This window comes from Chroicocephalus ridibundus, chromosome 1 (genome assembly GCF_963924245.1).
Source record: "Chroicocephalus ridibundus chromosome 1, bChrRid1.1, whole genome shotgun sequence".
Classification (NCBI taxonomy): Eukaryota; Metazoa; Chordata; class Aves; order Charadriiformes; family Laridae; genus Chroicocephalus; species Chroicocephalus ridibundus.
This window is the reverse complement of record NC_086284.1, coordinates 164,286,226-164,305,901: the sequence shown is the minus strand read 5'-3', so window position 1 is coordinate 164,305,901 and position 19,676 is coordinate 164,286,226. Positions and strand designations below refer to the sequence as shown.

At 61.4% G+C, this 19,676-nt stretch overlaps 2 protein-coding genes across 3 annotated transcripts; both read left to right on the top strand.

Annotated features, from left to right (window-relative positions):
- The first annotated feature begins 665 nt into the window (after positions 1 to 665).
- Positions 666 to 6,982, top strand: LOC134510397 (extracellular serine/threonine protein kinase FAM20C-like). 2 transcript variants are annotated; one of them, XM_063323658.1, is made up of 9 exons: positions 666 to 1,617; positions 3,099 to 3,440; positions 3,954 to 4,046; positions 4,234 to 4,349; positions 4,661 to 4,841; positions 4,959 to 5,068; positions 5,747 to 5,828; positions 5,973 to 6,032; positions 6,118 to 6,982. In XM_063323658.1, exons 1-9 carry the CDS (start codon positions 1,139 to 1,141, stop codon positions 6,350 to 6,352), a joined length of 1,698 nt encoding a protein of 565 aa, XP_063179728.1. In that variant the 5' UTR covers positions 666 to 1,138; the 3' UTR covers positions 6,353 to 6,982. The 2 variants fall into 2 exon arrangements, with proteins under 2 accessions (XP_063179728.1, XP_063179737.1); XM_063323667.1 differs by lacking the exon at positions 3,099 to 3,440.
- A 1,682-nt stretch (positions 6,983 to 8,664) lies between these two features.
- On the top strand, positions 8,665 to 17,101 carry SUN2 (Sad1 and UNC84 domain containing 2). The gene is made up of 18 exons (XM_063322447.1): positions 8,665 to 8,798; positions 9,242 to 9,434; positions 10,072 to 10,244; positions 10,411 to 10,545; positions 10,746 to 10,841; positions 11,033 to 11,126; positions 11,330 to 11,400; positions 11,672 to 11,796; positions 12,156 to 12,386; positions 12,470 to 12,547; positions 12,635 to 12,678; positions 13,253 to 13,418; positions 13,504 to 13,731; positions 14,777 to 14,861; positions 14,984 to 15,096; positions 15,282 to 15,449; positions 15,883 to 15,975; positions 16,090 to 17,101. Exons 2-18 carry the CDS (start codon positions 9,307 to 9,309, stop codon positions 16,201 to 16,203), a joined length of 2,142 nt encoding a protein of 713 aa, XP_063178517.1. The 5' UTR covers positions 8,665 to 8,798; positions 9,242 to 9,306; the 3' UTR covers positions 16,204 to 17,101.
- Positions 17,102 to 19,676: the final 2,575 nt, after the last annotated feature.

The following is a 19,676-nucleotide window of genomic DNA, read 5'->3' as shown; positions in this document are numbered from 1 at the left end:
CGCCATACCCTCCCTGGCTTGGAGCGAGGATGTCCAAGCTGGCTGCTAGTACATCACACAGCGAGGAAGGACCGTGTGATGTACAGTATTTCATGTGCCCCCTGCATCCTTTGGGGAATCGAAAAGAGGAAAAACATCGCTCCGGACTCTGTACCCAAGCCCCCAGGCTTGTTGCGGGTGTTCCTGTGCTTCTCTGTCCCTTAACAAATCCAAAGCTCCCTCCCTACAAGTCACCAACTCTTTTTGCCCACGCAACCCAGCTCTGTGTCCCTGGGTGTCACTGGAAAAGTGAATTTCTTGTAAAAATGGGCTGCCCTTCCCTTTCCCGGCACTCGGTGGGTCCCGCTGCCCCTCTGTCCCGATGCTTGGGGCAGCAGGCAGCATCCCTGCTCCTGCCTGCCCGCCTCCCCTGTCTGCTTCAGAGGCCCTGGGAGCATCCCTGTCCGTGCCCCTCACCTGCCTGGCAGCCATTCCTTAGGCTGACAGCCCAACTTTTCTCCTCCCCAGTGGTGCTAATGCTCACATCCCCTTCGTTTTACCTAATTTGAGTGTTCTCTGAAAAGGGGGTTTGTGTACAAAACATTTTTAATAGATGGTGGGGGGTGATAAAATTGCTCTGGCTGAGCAGCAGGAGAAAAATTCTCCTGGATTACAAGTGCGCGGGTGTGATGGACACAGGGCAGGGGGCTGCATAGTGCTGGGTGGCAGAACCGCTTTAATGCCCTGTATACCAAGAAATGTCCTGCAGTCCCGTGCGGGTGACAGCACGGAGGGACAGGATGGCGCAGGGGTTATCTACAGCCATCGCTGTCCCCGAGCCAGCCTTGTGGCTATTGATTTGGAACTTGCCCCGTTCACGCTAACCTTGGCGGTGCCAGCTCGCCCCTTATCAGCGCTGATAAACCCCCCCGCAACCTCCCACCCCGTCCCGCTGCCGGCCTGGAGGTGTCACCCCGCGAGGTGCCGCGGTGACAGATCTTTCCTGCGGCTCTGCCTGTGCACCGGCTGCTCTTCGGATGCGATGCTCTAAATCCAAGACGTCTGGCTCCTGGTTTTGCCCAGAGGCTGTGGCCGCACCAACTCTCTATTAGCCCCGGGTGGGTGCCCACCCCTTGCTGAGCATCTCAAGGGAGGAAGGATGTGGCGCCGGCTCCAAACGCTTTTCCAAAGGAAATTTAAAATCACCCTCCTCTTTCTTCTGCTCTTGGCCCTCCTGGTGCACCTGGCGATGGATTTGGCTCTTTCCACAGCCCCCGGGCCCTGCGGCTGCGATGCGAAAGCACCGAAAGCCTCAGGCATCCCGTCAGGCAGCCCCGTGCTGGCCGGCCCCAAAAAGCTGAGCCTGCGAATCCTTCAGGATTTCAGCGGCAGCAATGGCTCTTTGGAGAAAAGCTCCCGTCCGCAGGGAGCGGGGCCGCACACAAGGGCTGGAGAGCCAGGGATCCGGCGACAGAGCGGAGAGGGGAATGCGGGGAGGACCGAGGGATCGAAGCTGGTGGCGCTCTTCGATCATCCTCTTTACAACATCCCAATCCCAGAGGTGACGGAGAAAGACAAGCTGTTTGTTGTCAACCCCATGGAGAAGTTCAGCCTGCGCAGCAGCGGGAGTGACGAATGGTGAGGAGCGAGCTCAGCCCTGGCTTGCTTTTGGGGGAGACGGGGGTTTGAGGGGACAAACGACAGGGACCAAACACGTCGTTTCCCTGCGTAGATCAGCATCCTACCCCGGAGGGGCCCTGATTGCTGAGCACGCTCTTCTTGTGCCTCAAATCTTCTCTTAACCCTGAATTTCTGGGCTGCTACCCAGGAGCCTGTAGCATACAGCAAAGCCAAAGCAGACTCGAATTATTGACAGTAATATGTAGGGTACCTTTAGGTGACCTCCTCGTCTCCTTTCTTTCCCCAATGCAGAATAGCCTTTGGTCTCTCTCTCTATATATATGAGGAAGTCCCCGCTCCAGATTTCTATCCAGTTTTATCCCCCTCTCCTGACATGTTGGAGATGCAAAGCCTGCAATGTAGGTTACTCTAACCATGAGACCGTTCCTGTCCCGCATTTCGCAGGACATCGCCTGACCTCTTTAGGCTCAGCCGTACGGTGAGCTCACCATTGCCGGCTGCCTATTTTTATCTCTGGACTACTAACCTCTAATTAGGAGGGAAGATATTAAAAGCTTTAACGTCGATAACACGTAGCAGCTTCCTTATGGAAAGCACACCTTCCAAACATAGCGCCTGCTAAAATTGGGAGAGAATAAAAGCTGGTTTAAGAGCTGGTTTCCACAAATGGGTATTTGCCTTGTCTCTGAGGACCACCTCGCCTATGGATGACCATGGGAGATGGGTCTGATTTGATGAAATTGGGGCACAGTCAGCATTTTCCTAGAGAGATGTGGATTTGGGTTATAGATGCCCTGGGCGGGACTGTCCCATCGCAGTGCCGGTGGGTGCTGGTGCAGAGGAGGGGCAGATACCCCCCAGGAGCTCCCCTTGAATGCCAGCCAACTGCAAATTTGCAGGAGGCAGAGCAACAGGGGTGTTGCTAACCCAAACTCACCCTCCCCAGGGAAATCAGGGGTGTGTGCTAAACCCATCCAAGGGGAACTGGATGTTGGGGGTGGGAGTTCAGGTCGGTGCTGGGGATAGCTGGGAAGCCCCTGATCCTCCACCCCTGTTTTATGGACGCATGTGTGTCCCCAGTGAGCACATGGGCGCGTGTAGCCAGTTGTATTCCCAGGAGCTAATCCCTTTGGGAAATATGACAAGACGAACTGCTCTGGCAGGGGAATAGAGGCACGGATGAGAGGAGCAGAATCAGCCCAGGGCTTTTCCATGGGAAAGCCACAGAGCCCCCTCTGGCCGTGCTGGCGGGTCTCCCTGGCCACCAGCCATGGGTGGGATCAGCCCAGCTGCCAGGAGCCCCAAGGAAGGCCCATGGGGCAGGGGGTTTTGCCACCATCCGGGGCTTGTGCTGGGCCTTCTCCCCGCCTCGCCCTCCATGTGCTGGATCCTGGGAAGGGCCTGGGGACGTGGGACCCGTCCCACCCCAACTAAACGCTGTCATTGTTGTCGGGGTGGTGGTGGCTGTTGTGCTGCAGGGTCAGCAGCAGTAAAGCCGAGACGGTCCTCCCGACAGGGAAGACGGCCTACGACACCTACCCCACCTGGCTCAAATTCCACGTCGGCATCAACCGCTATGAGCTGTACCCCCGCCGAGACCCCCTGATGCCCACCCTTCTCCGGGACTTGGCCACACAGAGGATCATCAGCTCGGGTACCACCTCCCTGCCTGCACCCCTGCCCGCACCCCTGCCCCGCTGCCTGCTGCCAGCCTCCCTCATCCCTGTGTGCCCCATTTCAGTCCAGAAGTCCGGCGGGACCCAGCTCAAGCTCATCATGACGTTCCCAAACTATGGGCAGGCCCTCTTCAAGCCCATGAAGTGAGTAGAGCCAGGGACAACCCCACACCCCACCCGCATGGTCCTGTTAGGTGGCGAGGAGCGGCCGGAGGAGACCATGGAGGGAGAAATGGAGAAATGCTGTGTTTGCTCCCTCGCTTCAAGCCCACCCCCACCCCAAAATTGAGGCAAGCGGTGTGTCCCCTTCCCCTCGCCTTCCCTGGTGGTGCTTGCAGCAGGCTGGGCGCAGCTTGTGATGGGGTAGTGACCTCCAGTGGTGGAAAGAAGAAGATTGTCCATGAGGACCATCCAGGACCCTCCAGTCCATGAGGGCTTCACAACTCTTGGGTTAAGAGTGTGTGTGTGTGGGGTGCATGGGGACGTGGCTGGGCGATTTGGGACCGCACCACCCAGCAGAGAGTGTCTGGAAGAGACTGGGTCTGGTTGTGTCTCCAGTGGCACCATGGACACAAGGTGAGGGGTGGTTTGGAGTCAAGCCCACAATCAGGGTGCTCCGTCCTTGGCCATCGCCCCCACCCTTCCCTCTCCTCCCAGGCAGACCCGGGACCAGGAGACACCCATCGACTTCTTCTACTTCTCAGACTTTGAGCGGCACAATGCGGAGATTGCAGCCTTCCACCTGGACAGGTGAGCGCAAGCTTTGCATCTGACCCTGCCCTCCGCCACAGTGAAGCGGCTGTTGAGAGAACCTGCTTCTTCATCCCACCTCTTCCTCCCCATTGCGAGGGATACCTGTGTCTTACGGCGGTTTTAATGACTCGCCGTGGAAACCGGTCTGGGTTGGCAAGAAACTGTTTCAAGTTCTGCGTTTCAGGATCCTGGATTTCCGGCGAATTCCCCCAGTTTCTGGCCGTTTGGTCAATATAACAAAGGAGATTCACGACATCACAACGGACAAGAAACTGGCCAAGACTTTCTTCATCTCCCCAGGTGAGCTCTCACTGCCATCCATTCTCTTGCGTGGCTGCCCATGTGGAGCTCATCTGGAGCCAGCTGCTCCTGCCCTGGCTCCTCCTCCGCTGGGGCAAACTGTCCCTTTGGGGACTGCTCCAGCTCCCGCCTGGTCCCCGGCCGCAAGGCTCTGCTCCTCAAGGCTTTCCTTGTCATTGCTTTGCTGGTGGCACGTGGCCACGGTGCATGGAGCATCCCTACTTGTCCGCTTGCTGGACCACCCTGCATGGGGGTAGCAGCCTGGCTGCCCTCCTGCTTTTTGTCAACTTTGGCTTTGTCCCCATGGCCAGCGGGCAACGTCTGCTTCTACGGGGAGTGCTCCTACTACTGCTCCACCGAGCACGCCCTCTGTGGCAAGCCGGACCGGCTGGAGGGCTCCATGGCCGCCCTGCTGCCTGACAAGACCTTGGCCAAACGCCGCTCCTGGCGCAGCCCCTGGCGCCGCTCCTACCACAAGAGCAAGAAGGCTGAGTGAGCTGGGGCAGAGGGGACAGGGGGGACACGGCGCAGCAGAGCCGTGGGACGGGAGGCGGCCGCCCCACGGCCGCTCTCACGGTCCCGTACCCCCTCCCCGGCCTCTGCCCGCAGGTGGGAGCTGAACCCCAACTACTGCGCTCAGGTGCGAGAGACGCCGCCCTACGACAGGGGCCATCGCCTCCTCGACCTCATTGACATGACGATCCTTGATTTCCTCATGGGTGAGCCCCACCGTGCCGGCGCTGGGGGCTGCGGGGGCCCCTCGGGTCCCCCAAAGGACTCTGTGCCCCGTGGTACCGTGCCCCTGCGAGGTTTGTTGGCCAAACCATTGCTCAGGCTGCAGAGGGCTGTGCTCTTACCCAAAAACCAGAGCAAAGGGCTGTGCCGTTCGGGCACATCCCGGGCAGAAGCCAAAGGACAAGAGATGCCGGGGAGATCCCGGCTGAACATCCCGGGCACGGGAAGCGTCTCCTGGCAAGCTCCCACACACAACCCCCGGAGAGCTGAGGACGTCGGTGATGCTCCCCAGGGCTTGTGCTGCCTCTTCCCATCCCCGAGGCCGCTCCTTCCTCCCCACACTGTCCCCCCGCCATCATCTGACTTGGAGAGCTTCCCGTCTCCTCGTCCCCGGCCGCCCAGCCGTGCCTTTGCCATTACTTCTGCTCCATTTGTCACTGTTGTCCCTCCACGGGGCTGCTGGGATGAGAAGGGGCCTGGAGGCCATGGGGGCTCTTCTCGGGTCCCCCCCACAGCCACAGCCACCAGATGGGCACCTCAGAGGTGCCCCCAGCCCTTTTCCCCAGCCTCTGTGTTTCGGTCTCGTGCCGGGAGGGTGCTCCGTGTCCCTGCTCCTGCTTCCCGGCCCACCACGCGATGGATAATTTGTTGCCCCACCGCAGGCAACATGGACCGGCACCACTACGAGACCTTTGAGAAATTTGGGAACGACACTTTCCTGCTCCACCTGGACAACGGCCGTGGGTAAAGTGTGTGTGTTGGGGGGAAGCAATCCCGGCACAAGGGTTGGGGGAGACCGCGGGTCTTGCCGAAATGCGCCCCGCGTTGGGCTCTGAGCCGTGTGGCGATGCCGCCCTGATGCCCACCGATGGGCTTTCCCCCCCACAGCTTCGGCACGCACTCACGCGACGAATTGTCCATCCTGGCCCCCCTCCGGCAGTGCTGCAGGTAAGGGGCTCTGGCCGCCCACCTGGGAGCTGCCATCGCGGAGAGGCTCCCCAGGCTGAGACCTCTCCTTCCTCATCTTCATCAGCATCAAGAAGTCGACCTACCTGCGGCTGCAGCTGCTGGCCACCCAGCCCTACCGCCTGAGCGACCTGCTGCGGGAAGCGCTGGCCACCGACCCCCTGGCCCCCGTCCTGGCCGAGCCCCACCTGCGGGCGCTGGACCGGCGCCTGGGGAAGGTGCTGGAGGCGGTGGGACGCTGCCTGGCCGGGGCGGCCCGCCCGGAGGAGGTGGTGGTGGATGATGTGGGGTCATGGGTGTGATGGGTGTGGGGGGGTGGGGACTCGGTACCCCGCTGGGTTGGGGTGTTTTGGACCGTCACACAGCTCTGACTCCATGTGGCATCGGCTTTCGGCGGCACCGGAGCCAGCGGCGCGATGCACCGGGAAAGTGGGCTGTAAGGATAGCCGGGATGGGGAGGGTATTTAAATAAAAATGTTGGCCTAGTGGGGAAGACACGAGCTGAGATCCCCCCCACCGGGGCTGCTTTCCCAGCCCTGGCCTGTCCTTGCGTGCCTGCACGAGTCGCTTCAGCCCTCCAAAGCCTTTTAGGAAAGGGTAGGGATTTTTCCTGCCTTTCCCCAGCAAGGGCTGCCAAGCTCGAGCAGTTGGAAAGCTCATTCTTCCCCCGCCCTTCCCCAGCATGGCAATGCCCTGGTGACCCCCAAAAAGAGAGCTGAGGCTCCCCACCGCCGGTGTGGGGAAACTGAGGCACAAGCTCCCAGCCGCTCGCCGGTTATCCCTGCCCAGCTCTTCCCACGCCCACCCGAAATTCCCTACGGCTCTGGCATCGCCACCACTGCCTCCGCACCAGGGGTGCAGCAAGGCGGGGACAAGCCCCACTCCCCCCCACCACCACAACATCCCCCTAAATCCCCCGGGAACTGCCGCCGGCTCCCTCCCTGCCCGAAAAAAGTGGCTCTCAGGAGGAGACGGATTGACCCAGGGCCGTGCACCCTATTTAGTGCCCAGTGGCTCAGCACCCAGCTTATCCCCTGAGCCTCCCGGGGGGGTTAATCCACAGCGGGGTTACGTCAGCCAGGGCAGGTGCCACGGCTTGGGCCACTATCGCTGTCCCCAGGATGGGGCACAGGGTTGGTGTCGGAACGGCCAGAGATAAAGGTGCCACCAGGGAGGAGAGAGATGTCCCCCAGCCCGGCCGGTCACCCGTGGGAAGCCACAGGAGAGGGTGAAAAAGGGCGGCTGGCACAGCGGGGGACGGAGCTGCCCCGGAAAAGCCAGGCGGAGATTTAGGCTGGAACAAAAAAATGGGCTCGAAAAAGGAGAGAAAAAAGAAGAGGGGAAAAAAAAAAAAAGGAAACAAAGAGGATCTGTCCGCGTTACACAACGGGGCCAGGGACTCTGAATGGGGGTTTGTTGTGGTGTGTGTGTCCCCCCCGCTGTGGCACGTCCTCCGGCCCGTGCCCCGGCTTGCGCACCGAACCCCGGCGCGGGGAGGAAAAGGTTTTGGGGCTGTTTTGCAACAGGTTACTCCCCTTCTGCCCACTTCATATTTTTTAATCCTTTGCTATAAACACCTTTTTATTGCCGTATCCAAAGCCGGCGGGGCCGTTCCCAACCCCGTGCCCCACGGACGCAGCCCCACGACCGTGTCCGGACACGGGTGGCCGGTTCCCTCCTTCCTCCCTGAGTCTTCCCCCCCCCAGCCCAAGGCAAATCTTTTTACGAGGCGCCGTCAGATGTAGAAGCCGGGGCGTGGGAGGGCGGCTGTTTTCTCAGCCCGGCGAGTTTGCTCAAGGTCCCGGCTGCGCCGTCGCGTGTTCAGGGTCCCACGGGAGCAGCTGGGTTTGGCTGGCAAGCCACCCCCCCGCCGAGCCGGCCCGGCCGCCCGTGGAGGGAGTGGGCTGGTAACGGGGTGTCTGCGGCCACGGGCCCGGGGACCAGCAGAACCTGCCTGCCCGGCCGAGGCGGTGTGGGCACACGGGGCGTCGAGCGGGGCTGCCCACGCCGCGGGGACGGGTTCGGCCGTGCCGGCTGGTGCGTGGGGGGTGTTGGGGGGGGAAAACGGGAGTGGGGGCGAGTATTTCCCACCCCACCGGGGCTGGCAAACCGGCCGCCCCAGCAAAACCCAAATGGGGCCGGGGCGTAGCCCTGTGCCCGGGAGCCCCCATTTTGGGCCGCTGTCACCCATGGGACCTGCCTGGGGGGGGGGCTGCCCTTGCCTGGGTGGGGGCTTGGGGTGGGGGCTTGGGGCGGGGGGGGGGGGGGGGAACCCCAGGGCTGAGGGGTCTGGTGACCAGCTCCCTGTGGGCAAGGCGGGGGGTGGGGATGGGCCCTCCCCATCGCTCCCCCCTCCCACCCCCCGCAATGATTATGATAGTAATAAAATGAAATAATGAAATGAGATAAAATAAAATAATAAAATAATGTAAAATAAAATAAAATAAAAATATTAAAATAGTGATGATGATGAGGGTGATAATAATAATATTATAATAATGATAGAGGGGACACCGAAAAGGCCGGGGGGGGGGGGGGGCGGTGGCCCCGGCGGGCGCGCGCGCGGGGCGGGGCGGCGGCGGCGGCGGCCGGGGGGGGGGGGGGGGGAGCCGGGGCCGGGGAGGGGCGGAGGCGGGGACCGGGGCTGGGTCCGGGGCCGCCTTCCCCTGCAAAACAAAAGGGAGCGGAGCGGTGGCGGCAGCGAGTGGGGCCGGTGCGGGTTCCCTCTGTGCCCTGCGCGACTCGCCGGTGGGTTTGCGTGGGGCGGGGGCACGGCGGGTTTTGGCGGCGGGGGGGAGGGAAGTTGCGGGTGGGTCGGTTCGTACCGGGGCCGAGGGAGGGAGGGAGGGAGGGGGCAGCGGCTCCGCGGGTGGGTTCTGGCGTGGGTGGCCCGTGGGAGGGGAAGCGAAGGGGTTTATAACCCTATAAGGGGAGGCGGCGGCGCTGGCGGTGGGACGGGCGGCTCGCTCCCGGTCCCGGCCCCGGTCCCGGCGGCAGGGGAGGCCCGGGGCCAGCAGGTGCCCCTCGGCGGGCTCAGAACCCACCCCCCCACCACCACCACCGCGGCCGCACCGGGCACCCCCCGCCCGCACGGGAGGGGTTTCGCTGTGTGCCGGGACCCCACGCCCGCAGCTCCAGGCGGGTCCCTTCTCGCTGACACTTTCCTCCCTTCTCGACCCCCCCCCCCCCAGGTGAACCGTGACCCCCCCCAGGTGAACCGTGACCCCCACATACCCACACCCCCCGTGCCGCCGCCATGTCCCGCCGCAGCCAGCGCCTCGTCACCACCCGCTATTACCCCGGGGACGACGATGCCACCACCAGCAGCAGCAGCAGCTCCCTGCTGGGGGGGCAGCAGCTGCCCTTCAAGGAGAGCACCAGCCGGTTAGTGGGGTGCAGGGGTGGAGGGGTCCAGGGGGGTTCCCCCCCCCCTCCCAAACATGGCCAGGGCACTCCATCCTGCGCCACGGACTGGCATCAGTGTGGCTTGAAGGGAGCATGATGGCGAGCTCGCTGCGTTTCGGCATGGCCGCCGGCTGCCTTGGCACTGGCTGTGCCCCCGCTCCGGGGAAAGCCCGGTGCCCCCCACCCCTGGCACCTCCGCGTCCCCTGGCGCAGGAAGCCGCCATGGGTGGCTCAGGGTTGGAGGGGATGCGTGCCTCCTCCCAGCCGCAGCCGCCTCCGGCGTGATGGCGGGAGGGAGGTGCGCTGCGATTGCCGGGCCGGAAAACCGCAGCCGTGCGAGCGGAAGCGGAGCCAGCAGCTGCCTGGCCACGGGCGGGAGGGACTTTCGCAAAGCAGCGGTTGCACCTTCCGAAACCTGCCGCCATCCGGTACTGTGCGGGGGGGGTGGTGGTGAGGGAAGTGATGCCAGTTGAGAGATTGGAGTGAATTCCCCATTCCTCCTGCATGGGTGCACTATGACACACACACACACACACACACACACACACACACACACACACACACACACCCCAAAACCACACATGGCTGATGAGCGCATTCTTGCTCCCCCTGGCAGGATGACCAGGAGGAAATCGAGCAGCACGAAGCGCCTCTCTCCTGCCCCCAGCACCCAAACCTCCTACTACAGCGAGTCCATGGTGAGCGAGTCCTACCTGGGAGGCAGCCGGGGCCTCGCCGCCTTGGGCAGCTCCGTGCTGGACGATGCCCTGGACAGCAGCACCTACTGGGGTGAGCACTCCCTCCCTCCCTCCTTTCCTCCTTCCCATGGCAGCTGGGGACCTCCCTGAGCACCAGTAGGGGGTGTTGGGGCAGTCCCCCAAGCCAGCTGAATGGGTTGCCCCCTGTGGTGGTGGTGGGTGGTTTCTTAAGGGGGGGCTCTGTGTTTTGGGGGCAGGTGGCGAGCTCTCCACCAGGAGGAGAAGAGGCACAGGGGACACGGAGTCCAGTAAGATCAACGGGCTGCTGGAGAGCAAGACGTACGACACCTACGCCTCTTCGTCTGGGTACTCCTCGGAAGATGACTATGCCGGTAGGGATGCACCAGCTGCTCTGCAGGGGCAGGGATGCTGGGGGAGACCAGGGGGACCATCCCACGGCCTGGCTGTGCCCAGGATGCTGCCAGCCCCCACTCTCCTGCACGCCACCCCCCATGCAAAGCCTTCACCATCGACGGTGCACAGGGATGCAGGTTCCGTTTGGTGACTTACCGCCTTGCTGCTTCCTTTCCAGGTCACTTCTACTCAGGCCAGAGTAGCTCCAGGTCGGGGCTGAGGACCGCAGCCTCCCGGGTGGGCTCCTTCCTCTGGCAGGTGCTCACCTCCCCGGGTGAGTGGAGGGACGGTGGGGGCATTTCTAGCAGCACCTTTCTTCCCTGCCAGCACCTCCACTCCCCACGGGCCATGTTTGCTGTTCCCTGGTGGGGTGGAGGGGCTTTATCTCCCCATAGGAGCATCCTCGGGGACAGAGGGGACATCTCTGCCGGGACCCTGCCTGTGACTTGGTTTCTCTCCCGGCAGTTCGGTTCATGGGATGGCTGTTCTCAGGGCTGGCAGCTGCCTGGCACCGCCTCACCGGCGCAGCTCCTCGCCTGGCTGGTGTCCCCTTCTCCAGGTGAGTGTGGTGGCGGGACACCGGGATGGGGGAGGTGCGGGGAAAACCCACAGGACCCCAGAGAGGGGGTGCCCAGCGTGCGTGGAGTGTGCGTGTCTTGTGCCGAAGCCTGGCTGGGCTTTTCTTTTCCATCCAGAGGAGCGTGGTGATGGGGGGAAGGTGTCTGCGGTCTTACAGGCACCTCTTTCTTCTCCATGTTCCAGGCGCTACCCATGGCTGAAGAGGTCCCTGCTTATGCTGCTGCTCCTCCTGCTCCTCGCTGCCGCTGCCTACGGTGAGTCAGCCCAGCTCGATCTGTTGCCCTGAGATCTGGGGCAGTGCAGAGCATCCCACTGCTGTACCCAGGGGAGGGGATGGGACAAGATGGGATGGCCCCGAGCTCAGTGCTTGTGGCTCCTGGTATCCTGGTGCATCTTCACCCCTGTGCTTGGGACCTCCTGGTGACCCCAGGAGATGCTGATGGCTGAATCTCTGCATGTCCCCCCTGTGCTCTGCTGTGGCCCATTACCTGTCACTTTAACCATCTCATCCCCCTGTGTGCCCAGGAGCTTGGTACTTCTACCCGTACGGGCTGTCGACACTCAGCATCCCTGCCTTCCCGTGGTGGGGAGCTGGAAAGCTTTCCTCCTCCGACATGGCTGGGGCAGGGGACCTGACCGCGCTGGACCAGGTAAGCCTCGGCAAAGGTGCGATTGTGGCCCGGGTGGGTGCATTGCAGGGAGAGCCAGGACAGCGTGGTCCATGGCTGAAAGAGGCCTTCCAGGGAACTGGGAAGTGGTGGTAGATGGGGCAGATGGTGGCTCCATGCTGGTGGACATGGTTCCCCCAGCGTGTGGCTGTCTCGCACTCTGGGTGTCCCAGGGATGGAGCAAGGGAAACATCTGCCCTCCCTTGTGAAGCAGCAGATGAATAAGATGCGACTGACTCTGGGGACCAGGGGGTCTGGATTCCTTTCACAGGGGTCCCTGTGGAGCAGGCAGAGCCCCGGGGGTCTGCACACTCCCAGGGGATGTTCCTTTGCCGCCACAGGGTCTGCAGGGGGAGCACCGTCTCCTGGCTCGCTTCCAGGCGCTGGAGAAGCGCTTCAAGGCACTGGAGGCCGAGGTGTCACAGTGGGAGCTGCGGCGGGGGGCAGCAGCGGTGGCAGCAGGGGGAGAGTCACCCCCGGGGGATGTCCTGGCACTGCTGGAGGGGCTGGTGAGCCGCCGGGACGCGGGGCTGAAGGAGCATCTCCTCACTGATGTGACGAGCCACCTCCAGGTGAGGGATGTGGCGGGCACATGGGCATATGGGGGGCTTGTGGGGCCGGGCTCTGATGTTCTCCGTTGTTCCTCACCCTTCAGGGCGAGCTGGATGCTCTCCGAGCCCAGGTGCAGAGGGATTTAGACGGGCGCCTGGGGAAGATGGCACAAGCCTCTCAGGTACAGGGATGGGCGTACGGTGGTACCCGGGTGGGACATCCTCACCACCGGCGTCACAGGTCTCACCCCTTCCCCTTGTCCTGGCAGGAGATGGAGACGCGCTTGCTGGAGCTGAACTCCAAGTGGCAGAGGTAAGGCTGGCTGCCCGGGCAGAGCCACCGCTCTGTTCAGGGGCGGGCAGGTAGCAGACTGGAATCCCCACAGCGGGGCTTGGGAAGGGGTTTCCAGGTCTGGTTTGCTCAGTGCAAAGGAGAGGTTGAGAGGTATGATCCTGGGTGGAAAGGCAGGATGGATACGTGGGTGTGTCGGCAAGGAAGTGCCCCGGTTGGCTCAAAGGGCGATTGCAGCAAATGACCTTCGTCACTGTTATTTTGCATCACCGTGGGGAGCGTGGCCTTTTGGCTGAGGATCGAGCTGGGGATGCTTTCCCATGGGATGCAGTAGAAGAAGCCATTGCCGTGGGAATTAAAACTGTTTGGAGCTGGAGATGGGGTTGAGCGTAGGCGGTGGGGGATGAACCTCCTCCCCTGGCTCGCAGAGGGGAGCTGGGACTGTCGGCTTTGAGCAGCCTGGTCTAGTGGGAGATGTCCCTGCCCAGGGCAGGGGGGTGACACTGGATGACCTTTAAGGTCCCTTCCAACCCAAACCATTCTATGATATTGTTGATATCTATGATATGATTTTGTTACCATTCTCTCGGTGCAGCTCGGCGCAGGAGGGCCTGCGAGGGACCTTCCAGGGGGAGGTGGACAAGCTGGAGCAGGAGGTGTCAGCGCTGAGGAGGGAGCTGGCGGGCCTCAAGTCGGACCAGGAGGTGATGGGGAAGCACATGGAGGGGATGCTGGAGCAGCTGAAGGCCGTGCGGGCTGACGTGAGTCCCCAGTCCCCACCCTGGTCGGCAGAGAGAGGCGTGAGGGTCCCTGCCCCGGGGCTGAGCAATGTCCCCACCATTTCAGGTGGAAGCGCAGTTCCCGGCGTGGGTCAGTCGGTTCCTGTCGCAATCCCGGCAGGACGGCGCTGCTGGCCGTGTCCTCCAGCAGGAAGACTTGCAAGCGGAGCTCCAGGCCCTGGAGCGCAAGATCCTGGCCAAAGTCTCAGAGGACCGGAGGCTGTCGGCACGGGATGCTCAGGCCGGTATCGGAGTGGCCCTGCAGCAAGGGAGGACCACGGGGGTGACGGAGGAGGTGAGTGCTGGCTTGAACCCCAGGGACATGGTGGTTGACCACAGGTGTGGGATCTGGGGGCCGTGCCCCATTGCGCGTGTATGGGGGGGGGGGCTGGCACGTGTGCCTGGCAGATGGGAGAGCCGTGGGGACAGCCCTTAGAGCTGGGACATTGATCCTGGTGAGGGCATCCCTGAAACTCCTCCATCCCCTCTGCTGGAGCCTTCCCTGGGCTGTGCCTGTGCCCTGGAAGGGGTTGTAGGTGGCGATATCCACACCCTGCAAGGCTCGTGCTGTCTTAAAATCCAAGTTTCTGCTTGTGCATCTTTCACCCATAAGGCAGGGCAGGCGCCAGCAAGGTTTCCACGGGTTGAGCATCTTGCTTACTTCCCTCCTTCAGCAGCACCGCAGAGTCATTTGGGGCAAAGCACTTGGGCAGAATGACACCACGGGGAAAAAATGAGCCTGCTTGCTTTGGAAAAAGTTGTTGGCAATTCCCTGCGAAACTAGTGGAGGGGAGGGATCAAGCTGGGATTAGCAATCCTCCGCAGTCTGCGCAAGCTTCATGTGCACCATAAAGTTTTTAGACCCACAGTGGTGCCACAGTGTCCCAGCTCCTGGGGCTGAGTTTGGCTCCAGAAGGATGCTCCGGCCAGCTCCCCCTTTTCCAGATGGGGGCAGCTCCCATTGATCCTGTGAGACAGGGCGGGAGGGTCCGGGCAGAAGATGCTGGGGAGGGCTGGGTGGGCTGTCAGGTACCTACTGGGGTATACGCCGCCTCCTCTGAGGCCAGCCCTTCTTTTGGGCTGGGGACGGGTGAGTCCAGCCTGCCTGGGCGCTGCCCCTTCGTTGCACAGCTCCTCTCCTCTGGGGTATTTTTAGCAACCTCTAACGAGGCTTCCCAGCCAAATGCATGTCTCCTCATTTTTGCCACGGTGATTCATCCCCTGGCTGTTTTGTGGGAAGGTCCTTGTGCCCTCTCCGTCCCCACAGGGTGGAGGTGGGTGGGGGGCAGAATGCCCACCCCAGCCCTTCACCCCTCTTGTGTCCTCTGCTCCCACTGCAGCAAGTGCATCTCATCGTGGACCAGGCCCTGAAGCGCTACAGCGAGGACCGTGTGGGGATGGTCGACTATGCCTTGGAGTCGGCAGGTGGGTGGTGGTGGTGGGAGGGGGGCAGCCCTCGCCCACCTGGGATGAGCCAGCCATCCTGGGGAAGGGACCACAGGGTGCTGGCGTGCAGCTTACCCACCGCTGTCCCCTCTGCGTGCCAGGGGCCAGTGTCATCAACACCCGCTGCTCTGAGACCCACAGGACCTGGAAGGCGCTGAGTTTGTTCGGCATCCCGCTGTGGTACCACTCGCAGTCCCCCCGTGTCATCCTGCAGGTGGGTACCTTCAGGGCGAGACCCCACCAAGGGGCAGGACCGGCCGGGCTGGTTCTCATGTGGGCTTGGGTGGATTTTATTGGGCTCTTGCTGCTGCTCCAAGCAAAGGGCCAGGCCGATACTGGGGGGTTAAAAATGGCACTGATGGTGATAACATTGCTGGTGTCTCGTTCCTGCGCTCGTAGCCAGATGTCAACCCTGGGAACTGCTGGGCGTTCCGTGGGTCCCTGGGTTTTGCCATCATCCGCCTCTCCAGCATCATCCGCCCCACGGCCGTGACACTGGAGCACATCCCAAAAGCCCTCTCGCCCCAGGGGACCATCCCCAGCGCCCCCAAGGACTTCGCTGTCTATGTGAGTGCCCTCGCCTGGGCCTGAGCGGGGAGCAGGGAGACATGGTGGGAGGATGCCGTGGTGGACGGTGCAGGAGGGGAGGGCTAGCAAGCCCTGTACCTGGCTGTGGGGTGCTCTGGGGGGGTGGGTGTTATCCTGAAGAGGAGGAAGAAGCAGTATTGGGGGAGAAAGGGGGAGTACCAGGCTTTGGGAAGTGTTTTGGGGGACACTGGGAGAGGGGGGATTGAGTAGATGTAACTCTTGGTCTTCCCACCCATCCTTTCCCGCTGGCTCCCATCCCCATTTGTCTGTTTTGGCCTGGAAGAGCAGGAGCAGGGGCCAAGTGCACTTGTGGCTCCATCTCCCTCTTCTGCCCCCGGGTGCGCTCATCGCCTCCGGTCTCCCTCTCTGATCACCCCTGGTTCTCCCTTTCTGCCTCCCTGCCCTTCCGCAGGGCTTGAAGGAGGAGGGAGAGGAGGAGGGCCTTCTCCTGGGGAAGTTCACCTATGACCATGACGGCGACCCCATCCAAACATTTTACTTGGAGGTAAGTGCTTTGCCCTTGGAGCACCCACCCCTGAGAAGAAAAAGGGGCTCCTGATGTCTCTGATCCCTTGAGAGCTCTCAAGGGCTCAGGTTTTTCCTTCCTCCTCTCTCCAAGGGTGATTCCATAGGCACGTACGAACTGGTGGAGCTCCGGGTATTGAGCAATTGGGGCCACCCCGAATACACCTGCATCTACCGCTTCCGTGTGCACGGGGAGCCGGCGCACTGACCCCTCCGGCTCCCGCGCGGGATGAGGATGCTGCCGGGCCGACAGCAGGAGGGGGTTCGTCTGGTTTGCTGCTTTGGACATAGAAATCCTGGGATGCGCCAGCAGCCGCCCCAGGGAGCTGCTCCCTTTGAGGGGAGCAGAAGAGCTGGCGTTGAAGGGGAGAGGCTTTCACTCTTCCAAGGACCGGTGGGTGGTGAGGCAAGAGCACCCCACGTGGGTCCGAGCGCAGCCTGGCTTGTTTTCAGTGCGGACCGGACACTTTAACTTTTTAAGCTAAGTTTTTTGGTTTGGTTTTTTTTTTTTTTTTTTTTTTTAATTTTAATTTGGTCTGCGCAGCCCCCTCGTCCCCGTTCCCTCGCTGCTTTCTGACGGCGCGCCTGGTGTTGCCGGGGCTTGGGGAAAAAGGGGTATGTAACTTTGCGATGCGCTTCGCGCGGGCTTGGGCGCGATACGGCGTGTGGGACCGTGGTGACGGGCTCGGTGCTACCAGAGTAGGTAGGAGCCCACCGGTCATGGCCACCGTGTCTCTCCCCTCCACGCAGGGTCATTTCTCCTGCCTCGGCGTTGGTTTAGGTAAAGATCTCCAGGCCTCTGATGCTGGGCCGGCCGAGGGGAAATAAGACAGTATTAATGAAGTATTAACATAAAACTAACGGTTTGGGGCAGCAGGAGGGGGGGAAGTCGGCACGCAGCGGTGGTGGGGCCTGCCCCAGTGCTGCCGTCCATCCCCCCCGAGCCCTCCTGCTGCCGGCAGCTGTGTTGGGTCTTGGTGATGCCGGCGGCCCCCCTCCCCAGGGCTGGCTGGCTCCTCAGTGTTAAGCTTGACGATGCTATTGAAAACTCCTGTTGCCTGCTTCCCCTTTTTTGGGTTTGTTCTGTTGGATTATTTTTTTTTAAGGTGGGGGTTGGGGTGGGGAGGGGGGACTATTTTCCAGTTAGGGTCTTGGGGGATTTTTTTTTTTTTTTTTTTTTTTGCAGTAACAAAGGAGGTTTTAAAAAAAAAAAAAAAAAAAAAAAAGAGAGTTTTTCCATGCAATTTCTACTTAACCTGAGAATGTTAACAGTGCCACTTTGGCAAGTGGCTTAGAGGCAGAGAGAGCTAGAGCTTGCTTTAGTAGGAGAATAGCGCACGCAGTAGGATAAGCTGGAATAATATGAGCAGAGCTGTTGAAAATATGGGCCTCGAGCTGCTGGTGGCTTGGTAGCTGGACCTGGGAGACAAGGTCCTCTGTGGACCGCTGCTGGGTGGGGTGCTGGAGCCACTCCTGCCCTCCTTGCTCCGGAGATGTCCTCCGAGACTGCAACGCGTGGCCAGGGACGCTCACCTGTAGCCACACCTGTGCGTAGGCGACTGTTCGCAGGGAGCTGCTGCCCCCATGCTCTGCAGGACTCTCTCCCTGCCTTGGTGGGCTGTTGGGTGGGAGATGGGGTGGAGGGGAGACCTCCTTCCCCAGGGGTTGTAGGTGCCAGCGTGCAGCTTCACCTCAGAGAGGGGGGAGCAGGGCCTCCCCCCTCCTGCGGCGCTCAGGGCTGCCGCTGTCACCTCCTGGTCCCCGATGGCAGATGGCTGACGCGGGCTGACCTCCTTTCTCTTGGAAGGACTCCCTTTCCCTCCTGCCTTCTCCTCACTGGCATCGCTTGGCTCCCCCAGCCCTGGCTGCGGAGGATGGTGCCGGAGCAGGATGGGGAGTCCTGCCTGCCTCGGGCATGTATATATTGGGCGCATAAATCCTGCTTGTACCCACCACGTGATGGGGGCAGCCGTGGCCGGGGACTGCAGGAGGGACGCATGGGGACCTTCCCTGGGCTGAGGAGCGCCAGGGCTATGTGGCCACTCCATCTCCCGCCTGCCTGCAGCACGCTTGGTCTGGCTTATGTTCTTGGGTGGTGTTTACAACCTTTTGGTCTTGCGTTTTGTTGAAAGAAAAGCTAAAAGGGCCTGCGTTTAGCGTTTCTGTCCTGTCCGATGCTGGCATCGTCTTTCCCCCCCCGGTGCTGCGAGTTTTTCGGGGAGCACCATGGCTTGAGTCCTGCTCTGGTCGTCTCGGCTTGAAGTGCTGTAGGGCGAGGGGTGTAGAGGAGGGGATGGAGCTGAAGAGGTTTCTCCCTTCAGCATGCCCTGACGTGCATCAGGCAGCAGTGCTGAGCACCCCCACCCCCCCTGCCGTGCCAGCCCCAGGGGCTGAGGACGATGGTGGCACATCCCTGCACGAGGGCTCTTCTTGCTCCGAGTGAGGGGAGCGAGCCCGAAGGGCACAGCCCTATCCCCAACAAGTTAAAACTACCCTGTGGAGCCTCCTGCAGAGCTGGGAGGCCCTGCTGCCGGGAGAAAGCAGACCCGCAGCCAGATCCCGTGACGATAAATTCTCTCCTATATTGAGCGTAGTCTTAATTCTTGGCAGCTGCAGCCAAAGTTATTTTTAAGCTTGTCTACAGCTGCCCGCTTGCCTTGGAGTCATGTCCGTGAGTGCCCTGCCTGCTCGGAGCTGTGCTTTTATGAATGCCTAGACCTGTCCCGGGCTCGGCAGAGCAGCTCCTGTATGTAACTGAATGATAAAGAGGGAGCAGAGATGAAGCTCTCCCTCTTCCCCGGGGGTTCTCTGGCAGCTGGAGCAAATGCCATAACCCACAAAGCTGGAAAACCCCTTTTTCTTACCTCCCCTCTGTCTCCCTGGCCTCTGGGCTGGGCGAACAGGGCCTTCACCCAAGAGAAAAATGGCTTCATGGTGAATGGAGCATGCTGGCGAGAGGTGGGAAAGGGGAGCGTCTTTCCCCAGGAATGGAGTTGGGGGGGGGGGGGGAGGGGGGGGGCGGTTGCGGGGGTGTCTCTGCTCTTTGCAAGGAGGTGTTAACCACAGGGAGCATTTGGTTTTACTGTCCTTTGGAGATGAAAGTCTCTGCTGTTCTGGGGTAAAACACCCTGGAAACACCAGTGAGAGCTCACCCTGGGGGGGGTCATGCCCTTCCCTAGAGGCTAGGGCTGGTTTGAGAGGCCTCGCCATGCCGCCTGCGTGGGGATGCCCAGGAAGGCATGCTGAGGTTACGTGCTATTTTTCACCCCCCCCCCCCCGCCCCAAAATTCTGCCGCGGGGCTGGGTACCGGCTGCCTCTCGCAGCAGCAGCCCCCAGCATCGCTGGAGCACTTTCCCGAGCTGCAAAGGGACAAGAGGGCCCATAAAACTGCCGCGTCAGCACCGCGCAGCTCTGCCCCGGGGTATTTAATCCTAGTGCTGATGCAGATGAGCCTGGTGAGGCAGGAGAAACGCGAAACAGCTGGCAGAGCAGATTTTTTTTCCCTTATTTACTCCCTTTCCCTCCTCTCTTCTCCCTCCTTCTCGGTTCGCCCTACACACGTGTTCTGAATTAGCCCTGCAGAAACAGATGGCTACAGCCAGGAGCCGAGTTGGGATTTGATGCTGTAGCCTGTTGCAAATGCTGCACTGTTTTGTTCATTTTATTTCTTAATCAACAGA